The sequence below is a fragment of the Ursus maritimus genome, unplaced genomic scaffold (genome assembly GCF_017311325.1).
Source record: "Ursus maritimus isolate PB19 unplaced genomic scaffold, ASM1731132v1 scaffold_12, whole genome shotgun sequence".
Classification (NCBI taxonomy): Eukaryota; Metazoa; Chordata; class Mammalia; order Carnivora; family Ursidae; genus Ursus; species Ursus maritimus.
Window position 1 is genome coordinate 56,846,261 of NW_024423564.1, and position 11,424 is coordinate 56,857,684.

Consider the following 11,424-nt stretch of genomic DNA (forward strand, 5'->3'; position numbering starts at 1 on the left):
GAGGTGACAGAGGGGAGACAAATGCAACCAAATTTGCAAGACAGGGTACCCGAGAGCAGAAAGCTACATGGAGAGAGCCCAACTCTGGAGATTTGTAGAAGGTACAAATTTAGTATTGAGAGAAATACAGACCAGTGCATATGAGAAAGAAAGTAACCCAGGCAGGGGCAGGAGTCCCTTGAAAGGTGACAGGGGACAATACTGGATGCTCTTATGAGCCACCATTGGACAGCACACAGTATTCAACATTATCACCATTGCAGAAAGTTCTGTTGGGCAGAGTTGTCTCTTAAATGCCTCTTAACACTGCTTACTAGGTCTTAATCCTAGGTTTACCACTTTGCTCTTCTTGGAAACATTCTGGTTCAAGAATTAAAGTTTTCTAGAAGCCATGGGATGCCATGTGTTACAGTACTTTTAACTTAGGTTCTCTCTTCCTCGCCTTTCCTGTCCTGTCCTATCCTTTCTTTTTTCCTGTTAGGTATATACCCAAGTTTTACCTTTAAAATGTCTCTAACAGATAAGCATTTTCTGTACTTGTAATAGGCAGGAAATATACTTAGTGATTAGTTTTCTTCTGATGTTTTAACGGATTAAAAATATTCAGTACAAAAGGAAATTTGTACTGATTTTAGTGCCATTTTTTAACTTAGAAAAATATTCCTGATACCAAATAGAGCTGTATAGTTTGTGTGTGTGTGTGTGTGTGTGTGTGTGTGTGTGTGTATTTTCATGGTTTTCCACCAGCACAAACTGAAAATACATTATTCTTTGTTCTTATTTTTGGCTTTCATTAAGAGTAGAGTTGCTTGCCTAGATTCAGACCCCAGCTCTGACATTTATTGGTTATTTTACCTGGGGCAGATTACTTAGCCTCTCTCATTCCCTTTTGCCACATCTGTAAAATGAGAAGAAATTATTACCTTACTGGAGCATGTGGGTGGCTCCGTCGGTTAAGCATCTAACTTCGGCTCAGGTCATGATCTCAGGGTCCTGGGATTGAGACCTGCGTCATCATCACCGCACTGAGCAGGGAGTCTGCTTCTCCCTCTACCTCTGTCGTGTCCCCCGTCATCGTTGTGCCCCCCCCACCACTGCTCACGCTCTCTCTCAAATACATAAAATCTTTAAAAAAAAAATTATTACCTTGCTTACAGGGGAGCTGTAAAAACTGCTGGTAATATATGTCACGTGCTTAGCAAATAATAGGTCTTCAACAGGTCGTTGTGATTAGTAAATTATTGATATCACCAAAAGAAGTTTGCTTAATAGCTTGTGTGCTCTAACGTGTCACTCTTCTTAACTTTTTGGAGGGAAAAAGTGAAATGGAGGAGAGTTGAAAAACGAAAAAAAAAAAAATCCGCCTGAAAAAAATGGGGGTAAAGGCCTTTTTAGAACATATTGAGAAAGTATGCTTATATTGTAAGGAAGTGTAGTCATGATGTTTTTTCCTTTCATTTTTTTCATGCCTTCTGATTTGCTGGCATTGCATTTACTTGAAAACCCTTATATTGACAAAAACCCAGTTGACAGGCAGTATATTGTCAAGTTAATAACAGCAACTCAAGCCAGACTGCCTGGGTTCAGATCCTGGCTCTACCCCTTCATAATTATATATATGCTGATGAACAGGTTATTATGTCCTTATCCCTTCCCCCCCCAAAAGGGGGGGGCAATACTGGTAGCTGGTTCAAGTGGCCTTACATACATAAAGCACCTTAAGCCTGCCATGTAATAAGCATTATGTAAGTTTTACTATTATTTTTATGGTATTGACCTTTGATAATGAATCAGCCGAGCTTTCCTTTTAATACACTGCAAATACAATTACAGGGCGATTTTGAAGGTTATGTGAGAAATTTCCAAGTAGGCTCATGCTTGATATTTTTCCTTTCTAGCTGTGTGCATGGTACCCACCCCTTGTGCTCCTTTCCTCCAGAGTTTAGCATGAAAGGGAAGTGCAGTTGCTGCTTCTATAGAGTTTTTCCTATTCCCTGACTGGTGTTAGATTAGCACCTATAGGGAGGTAAAGTGAATGTGAGCTCAGAAGCCAGGCAGACCTGCTGGGGCTTAAAATCCAGGCTCTTCCACTTCACTACCCTGAACAGATTGTTTCACTGGTCTCAGCCTCAGTTTCTTCGACTGTTTCACTGGTCTCAGCCTCAGTTTCTTCGTCTGTTAGATAGGAATAATGCTGCCTACCTTATAGCATTGCTGTAAGCTTAACCTGTGTAAAAATAAAAATCACTGGGATGGAATATGTCTTGTTTTACCTAGCTAAGTGTCAGTTTAAGCCCGTGGTTCTGGCACAGCTTTTAACAATGCCCCCTTTCACTCAGAAAGCCTCTTGGTTTGGTTATAAATTATGTGATCATCCTGCCTCTCAGTTCCTTACATATAATTGTCATGCAAATGGTACTTTTACTTTTCTTTATTATTATTAATTGCTTCGCATTAATGTGCTTGATGGACCAGGTTCAGCCAGGCAGTAAATATTTAATGAATGCCCACTATGTTTAAAGTGCTGTTCAGCTGGTCTGCCAAGTTGTGGGGGTGAGGATTTTAGGTAATTAAAAGGCGATTGGGGATTTAAGAAGTAGTTGATGACAGTCTGCTTCTTTATGCTTTTCTAGGTTTACCTTACAAATTTGAAGTACAGCAGATGCTGGAAGAACCTCAGTGGGGATTAGTGTTTGAAAAGACAAGATGGATAATAGAAAAATATCGGCTATCCCATAGGTATGTACTGGGGTTTGAGACGGTTGCACATCTGCAGCGTTTCTCATTAAATTAGGTTTTAGAGAAAACCCAAGTTAAATATAAAATTATGATATATGGCATCAGTGACAGTTTATTACAAAACCGGTTAGTTTATGGTATTTGTTTCATCAGTTTGCCTTCATATTTCTTCCAACAGCAGTGTCCCTATGGATAAAATCTTTCGCCGGGATTCTGACCTGACTTGTTTGCAGAAAGTAAGCTACCTTCATTTTAATTGGTTCTATTGTTCATGGATTCTAAAGCTATTCATCTTGCTGTGTTTTCCCATGGTGCCAAATGCTTTGTGGATACATTTTCTGTGTATTTTTTTATTGCTTTTTCCTTTCAAAAATTAATTTCTGAGAGATAATTAGTAATGTGTTTTGTTGCCCACACTTGCGTATAGAAATAATACTATTTTAGAATAAATTTGTCTGTGTTGGCCGATAAATTTCTTAGTAGATTAATATACACAGTGGAGAACATTTTTCTCATTTTATTAAATTCAAAAGCACCATGTTTCCATGTAGATTTAACAATCGATCATTTTCAAGAACAGTAGTATAAATCTAATAATTACATTTAAGTGGTCATTTTATTTAACTTTCTGGTAGGAAATAAGAGTCCTAAATTCTTTTATTTCACTTCTTGTTTGTTTTCTATGAGTATAAAGAGTTAAAGACCAGTGTGGCAACACCTTTTTTTTTTTTCTTGGTAGCAATTTGAGAATAGAAAATTGAAACATACTAAGTTTCTTTTTAATATTTTTTACCCCCTTCTATTAAAGCCACTTTCTCTTTGTTCTGTTGGAAGATTAGTATGCATATTTTTCAGGAAACAGACTGTGTCTAACATCCTAATGTTGAAATAGTAGAGTCCTGTGTATGTACACAGATTTTTATCCTACGGGATTATTTTGCTTTGTAAATGTAACTACTAAAAAAAAAGAGGCAAAGTCACAAATTTGTCCGAAGTAGAAACATCACACTTAAAATCTCAGGTTTGTCTCCTCATATAAAATTCTAAAGGAACTAGACGAAGCATTTCTCAGCAGTGACTTCCTACACTCTGGCTGTGTGATTATTGATCATAAATTTATCTTCAACCGCTGTTTCTCATTTGCGCATTAGAAAATGTGAGATTTGGAAGGGGTTACAATAGTGATAGTAATGCAAACCCTCTTATACTTTTTGTGTATTTTAAGCATAAACTGTTTCTTTTCAACTAGCTTTTGGAGTGTCTGAGGAAAACTCTGAGCAAAGTGACTAATTGCTTCATTGCTGAAGAATTCTTGACTCAAATAGAAAATTTATTCCTTTCCAATTATAAAAGCAAGCAAGAGAATGGAGTGGCTGAAGAGAACTGTGCTGCGGTCCAAAGGAATTGTTAATGTAATTATTTTAAAGGAAGGCCTTCTAATCCTGACACAGTAGATCCTTCTTCCAAAGTAATAACCTTGAAATTATTGTAGCTTAGCTAATAGTGGCACAACTTTAATATTTTTTTCTCTAGTTCATAAAATCCAAACTTTACCACGTGACTCTTGTGACAAAGAGATAAAGACTTGTCTTCACTCAGTGCTTATCAGAGTGTGGTGTGAGCCAGGGTCTGCTGCAGTGTAGCGGTCCTGCCGTGGCCAGTGACGCTGCAGGGCACTCTGAAGAGCTATCCGCTTTACTGTTGTATTCAGGTTGATAAATGCAATGTATCTCTAATATTTATTTCTCCCCAAACTAGTCATTCCACTTTTGGTACCTCATGTCTGTGTCTCATTAGGGGCACTTCCGTTTTTTCCGTGTCTTTGGTGAGATTTTGTTTATGGTTGCAAATGAGATGTGGATGGACGGTCACTGAGGTAATGAACATGGTTGAGAACTAGTGGTGTAATAAATCCGACAACACGCTGTAGGCGGCCAGGGGAGGCCTAAGAAGAAAATCTTAAACATAGAGACGAGACCAATGCAGAGAATCAAATTGCCAGTTTTTCAATTATAGATATTTGTTTCCATTTTATTTTATAGCAATACTACAGGCTGTGCCATTTTCTCAGCTAGCTGAAACATTTAATATGGATTTCAGACACATACAATAATTAGCTTCAACTATATGTCCACTTAGTATGTGTGATAAAACCTCATTTAATTGGAACACAGATAATCCTAAGTCTCAAACTAGATTTTTTTTTTTCTACTACCTATTATCAGGAGAAAGAGGCAAATTTTAATACTTAAATATTAAATCAGAGATTTAATTTTAAAGACAAAAAAGCCTTTCAGAACATATTACATATCTAGTCCAGTTTCATATACTTTCTAAATCTAGAACAGAAGTGAGCAAAACTTTTTATGTAAAGGGACAGTTAGTCAAAAACTTAGGGTTTGCAGGTCACATACTGTCTCTATCAGACATTCTTTTTTATATTTTTTTACAATCCTTTAAAAATGTAAAACCACTCTTATGACCTCACGAGCCTCACAGACAATGGGTTGCTGGTCATTATCTTCCAACCCTGCTCTAGAGAATTACAAGCATTTATAATTTATTTTCAGGCATATGAACCTGAGACACAGGCGTTATTTACATCATCTTCAAACAACAACAAAACTTAAAATAATGATTTACATTTAAATATATTTTCAAGTAAATTAGCAATCATGCTTCCTGATGTACTCACATAGATTTGAGTTTATTTCTATGAGCCGTAGAACTGTTTTACACCCATTCTCCAAGCACTCTTATTAATAACAGTTTTATTATACCTTATCTGGATATGATCTTGTGTTTTTTCCTTTTTTGGTCGTAGTCATTAGCCATGGAAGATATGGCGGTGTCTGAGGGAGCAGTGAGCCAGTTCTAGATGGTCTACGTCTTGGCTCAACTGTGTGACTTGGGGGTGGGTGGGTAGGGGATATAAGTTGACCTCTGAACCTAAATTCTTGTGTAACTGAGGTCTATGTCATCTTCCTAACATCCTTCCAGGTCTAAAATGCATTTCCCTATATGTAGTTAGGATAAACAATGAAACATAATTTATAATGCAATTACCTTTGGGACTGGGGGTGGGTAGAGCTGTAGACCAGATATCAGGAAACCTGAGTCCTCATCCTAATTCTATCACCAGCTTTGCTCTGTAGCAGTGATAACATCACATAATCTGTCTGGACCTCAGGCTCTTCACCTGTAATCCATGGGTCTAAATTTTATGACTTCATTTTTCCTTCCAAGCACAGAAAGTCTGCAATTCCATAAAAGGTAGTAATTGATTCCTGTGTACTCTTCCTTTTGACATGTTTTTCTCATTTTACATGGAGAACACATCCTAGAAGTTGGTATGAATTAGCACTCTTGATTGACATTTCCCTATAACATTGATTAATTTGGAAAATAATGGAAATTGTTAAAAATTCTGTTCTCAAATCTGGGTCCCCTGCATGCCAATAGTTAACCATATTTACTAACCTAAGCCATACCACGAGGAACTCAAAGATGGTAATCCTCGGAGTTTAGACTTTGGAGAGCACAATTTTGTAAATAATATTTACTGAGTGTTTTTTTCTGATGATAGAGTACATTTATCTCAAAATATTTTTTAAAAAACAGAAACATAAATAAAAAAATATAAATCCTGTTGTCTAGAAAACTAGAGGTAACATTTTAGTATAAATTCTTCCCCCTTTTTTTCCTTGGACCATGTAATTTCAAAGATTTTTTTTTTTACTTGAGAGAAAGGGGGGGGGAGAAAAAGAGCATGAACAGGGGGCGGGGCAGAGGGAGCCTGGGGTTATGACCTGAGCCCAAGGCAGATGCTTAACTGACTGAGCCACCCAGGTGCACCTTGGACCATGTAATTTTAGAACATTAAAAATCTGTGATATTTTCCTTCCTCCTCCCTTGTTCATTCTCCCTGTTTCCTTTTTTCTCTTATCATATTCTTAAAACATTTGCAGGTGCCCACATTCCTGTCATGTCCAACTTGGGCTACTCAGGGTAGTCAGAGCCAGGGCCTTGGAGAAGCACAGAAGTCTGGAACTGAGGGGCAGTGTAACATAGTTTCAGGAGGCAGAGACCCAAAGGAAAACCTACCTCTGATGATGTTTACAGGAGTGGAGACAGGACCTGAAAACATCCAGATCTCTTTATCCTGATTTGATTCTTCGATTGCACAATGGTAATAAAATAATGAACTTAATTTTTTTTCTTTTCCTGCTTGGCTAGTGGAAATTGACGCTAGTATTTCTCCAGTATTAGACTTAGCTCTTTTTAAGATCTAATCCCAAAATAACATTCAAAAAAGAAAAATCAGTGGAATAAGATCAACGAGATCAGATTCTCCTTACCCCTCCATTTTTTTATTCTTGAACTGTTTTCAAAGACACATTAGGTAGGACTTAGACGCTTTTGCCTTCTTGGATGTCTTCTTGAGAAAAAGTAAAAACTAATTCATTACAACTGCATTTGTATAAAACCAATCTAATATTGTATATAAACCTGTCCTCAATCTAAAAGATCAGTTTTTTCCTTCTGAATTTAAAAGAAATGAAAACATTTTTATGGGCCTTCAAAGTATTGTGGGCCGGAGGCATGGTGTCTGATAACTAAGGTTGCCCTGCCTGTATTCTGAAGGGTATCGCTGGAAAAATGGCAGTCACAACCCTGTCCCCTGTAAAACCTATCTCACAAACCCTAGGGCAGCTTTGCCACCCCAGCCAAGAACGTTGCAATTCCTGGGGCTTTTAGATCTCTGGACTTGAACTTCGTTCTTCACCGATCTGACCACAATTTAGGAGTGTTGCTTGGAAACAGTCATCCTCAAAAACAAAAGGTAGGAGGCAGTGATTAGTTTCAGCTTTCAGGTAGATACTTTTGTTCTGACCCGTAATCTGTAGTTTTGAAACTCATGCCATCTGTCCTACCACCCCTTTTCTTCACTTCCCTCAAGCTCCACTCCCTACTTTTTCCCCGTTCCCTCTACTTACCTCTCAGCATATAGGTACAAGATGGTTCATTTAGCATTTGGTGAAAGCAGGGCCAGAAGGATAGAGTTGAACAGACCCATTCGTATTTCATGGAAGCCGATTAATGCTGCCCCAGTCTTCTCTCCAAAACTCTCCTCCCGCACAGTAATGGGGTGAGGTCGGTGATGTGCAGACTGTGAGCAAGGTCAGAGCCTCTGCAGCTGGCTGGGCGGCAGGGCGATGGCAGCCTCAACAGGCCAGGCTGCGCAGGCCTCCTGTTCTTCAGTTTGCCGCCTTGTTTGTCTTGCTGGGTCCTAACGACGACATGAGCTGGAGAACTTTGGGGAAGTGCTGTAGGCAGGATGCTCCAGGATTGATGCATTGCATATGGACAAAGAGACCTTTGGACACCTGATCACCTGGTGTATAGCTTCCTATCCTCAGGTCATCAGCAGGCATTCAGTGGATGAATTTCTCAGTAGAAATTAAATAAGGGTACCCACATTTTATATTTTTTCACCTACACTGTCCTCTACCAATTACAAGAGACTTAACTCCAGAGTCATACATCATGGCATTTAGGACAACTTACTTCACCCAAGCACAAAGGAAAAAGCACATTTTTATCATCATCTCTATGAGGATTAATACAAAATTTAATAAATTTGATCAGTATCCCCAGTTTACCAGTAGTTAAATAGTTTTCTTATAAATTAATATCATATTTTGCAATATTTCCAGAAAATCACTGTAGAGAATAATGTCATATATTTTTAACTTATTCAGTTCCTGACCTTTTCTTAAATGGTTTTATGTGTGCTTTATGTGTTTCATCTGCCCTATAATTTGTGCTTTCCAGCATTTTCTGAATCTTGTAAGCCACCTTAAATTCTTTCTGGAACAAGGCAGAGAATAAATGTTAGCCCCCTAAATCAGGAGAAAATAAAAATTTCCCTGAGAAGCTGTGATTATACCAGATGCTATATACCAAACTAAATTTGAGAAGGTAAAATTAACTCATGATATCTGGGTTGTTTGTATTTTCTTCCTTTGAATATATTTACGAATATATTCGTAAGAACTTTAATTTCAGGGAAAAATGCCTTATGTGCTGTCTTTGAGGTTTCCTAGAGTAGTCTCTTAGGATTAAAGAAGAATGTTAAATATGATTTCATAGGTTGTACTCCTGTTTCCTAGGTTGCCACAGAACATTTGTTTCAAGCTATGAATTATAAAATAGTATTTAGAATCCAGCATGATTTAAATAGACTGGTCATAGATCTTTAAATTTGTGGATTTGATGTGTAAATTGTAAATTGTGTATTATGTATTAGTATCCTATAAGTTTACTATGATTATCGATAAATTTGTTGCTGTTGTTTTCCCCAAATGTTATTAGTGTTTATGGATTTCTTTTTATTACTTTGAATTTTGGAATGTTCTGTAATGGAATATAATGACTTAAACTATTTTGTACATTTAAATATGATGCCACGTTGTCTAAATCTATATTAAAGAATATTGTAAATATTAATGTTTATACAGTTATGAAAGCTTTTCCTTGAAATGGTTCAACTCTTCTCCCTGTACTAAACAATGATATATTACAAAATATCTGATTTTAAGCTTTGAGATTTTAGCTTGTGATAAAAATTAAAGGGAAACATTCTGAAGATTCTATATAAATAAAATTTGAAAAAAAGTGGTGAATCATTTGGTCTATTTCTAAATTTTTAGCAGCATACACATTGAATTGCAAATATGCCCCATTAATTCAAACATTGGTTGACTGTCTATTATTTTGAGCATTGTAGGGGACACAGAGATGAGTAAGTCTTGATTTCGTCCCACAAGAAGCCCATTACCTAGTAATTGGGAAACACATGAAACCCAACATGGACAGGTAAGACACTAAGATACAAACTGGAATTGATTATAAATGCCTATAAAAGACTTCAAGGGTAATAGGTGTTCAGACAAATGAGAAATCATCCTCTAGAATGTGAGGGGTGTGATCAATTTCTTGGAAGAGATCTACCTTTAAACATCCTGGCACAGTTTGCTTAAGTGATGTTTGGGGAGAGATGTTCCAGAGAGAAGTGACCTTAGCACAGGTATGGAGATAAGGAGTGGGAAGTGCTTGAGAATGGTGAGTCTTTGGCCATAGGGTAGGGTAAATGGAGATGTTCTTTAGGTAATTCACATTAAGTCAACTAAGGATACAGAAGGTATAAAGTAAAAGAAAAATCTCACCTTAAAATCAGAATTAACTCATTGACTGATCTTTAACTTTCCAGCCTTTTTTCCTAACATATACAAAACCTCTTGAAGGAGGACTTTACTTCCATTCTGACCTCAGTCTGTACTTCCTCATTGAATGAAGTTGTTCTTTCCTGCTTAACTCAGGCAAAAATACCCTGAGGGCAAAGCATTCCATGATGGGGACTGAAACTACACCTCAAATAATAGGGACTGCCCTGACACCAACAAGACCCCACGTGCTGGACCCCAAAATAATGATCTACTTGACCTTTATACTGCCCACCCGCTGGCACCCACCCACTTTGACCCACATTTTCCTGATAGACACCTAGAAGTATTTTCAGCACTTCGGAGACAGGATTTGAGCCTCGAGCCGGCTGTCTTCTGGTGGTGGCCTCCCTGAAATAAACTCCTTTCTGGTTTCACCACCACTCGCCTCTCTGCCGTTCCATTTTGTCAGCGGCAAGTGGCCAAACCTGGTCTGTTGGGGGCTCCCAGAGCCAGGGGCTCTTGCACCCCACACCCCAGTTACAATTTTTTTTAAAAAAGATTTTACTTATTTATTTGAGAGAACACAAGCTGGGGGCAGAGAGGGAGAAGCAGGCTCCCCGCTGAGCAGGGAGCCCCATGTGGGGCTCAGTCCCAGGACTCGGATCATGACCTGAGCTGAAGGCAGATGCTCAACCGACTCAGCCACCCAGGCGCCCCCCCACAGTTGCAATTCTTGGCAAGCCAGCGGGGGGGCTGTATTTTCAGTTTGCCCAGCCCCCTGGGGATTCCCCTGCGGGGCAGTGGGTGGGGGCAGCGCGCGGGCTGGGCTGTTTAGGGAGCCAGCGGCTGTGGTAGGTGAGTCAGCCGCTCCGGGCGAGTCCACCGGATGTGGAGAACCGGAAGTCCTGGGCAGCGGCTGAGACCTATTTTCCTGCGAGGACTTTCTTGCTTGCCTTGAACTGCATCGACTGCCGTCACTGCATTTGGTGAAGCAGAGTTGAAGAATCAGTGGTCCCTAGAAATTTGGCTCCTGGTAAGTTCCCCCCATAAGTGCACAGTGGAACCCATCCTTCCTTGGGTTCTTTTGAACCGTTTGTTTCGGGGTTTTCATAACGCATTTGTTCAGGCTTGCATCGCTGGAGTTGTGGCAGGGGCTCTTCTAATTTGGGAAAAGGAGTGGACGTGAGGGAGATTAATGGGAAGCCAGAGTACGCATTTGGGGAGATCTCTGTTGGAAAGTGTGTGTGTGTGTGTGTGTGTGTGTGTGTGTGTACACAAGATGGTCTACGTTTAGTTATAACCCTGTGGCTAAGAGGATGATTTTTTGTTGTAACACTGCTTGGCCCGTGTGTGTGAAGCTCAGAGGAAGGATGGCTCCTGTATGGCTCTCTGGTATTCCTTCCTTTCATTCGGTTGCCTCCAAAGGGGGGTGGGGTTGGTTTGGCTCTCTTCGTTT

The 11,424-nt window shown here is 39.1% G+C and overlaps 1 protein-coding gene across 10 annotated transcripts in view; it reads left to right on the top strand.

Annotated features, from left to right (window-relative positions):
* MYSM1 (Myb like, SWIRM and MPN domains 1) overlaps positions 1-9,425 on the top strand; it is a 43,205-nt gene extending 33,780 nt beyond the window's left edge. For 6 of the 10 annotated variants that reach the window (XM_040627249.1, XM_040627245.1, XM_040627243.1 and 3 more), the window contains 3 exons: positions 2,634-2,739; positions 2,918-2,975; positions 6,708-9,425. In XM_040627249.1, the coding sequence (XP_040483183.1) occupies positions 2,634-2,739; positions 2,918-2,975; positions 6,708-6,905 (362 nt within the window). In that variant the 3' untranslated portion in view covers positions 6,906-9,425. Of the gene's footprint in view, positions 1-2,633; positions 2,740-2,917; positions 2,976-3,988; positions 6,360-6,707 lie in introns of those variants that run through there. The other 4 variants (XM_040627246.1, XM_040627244.1, XM_040627248.1 and 1 more) reach the window with 4 other exon arrangements.
* Positions 9,426-11,424: the final 1,999 nt, after the last annotated feature.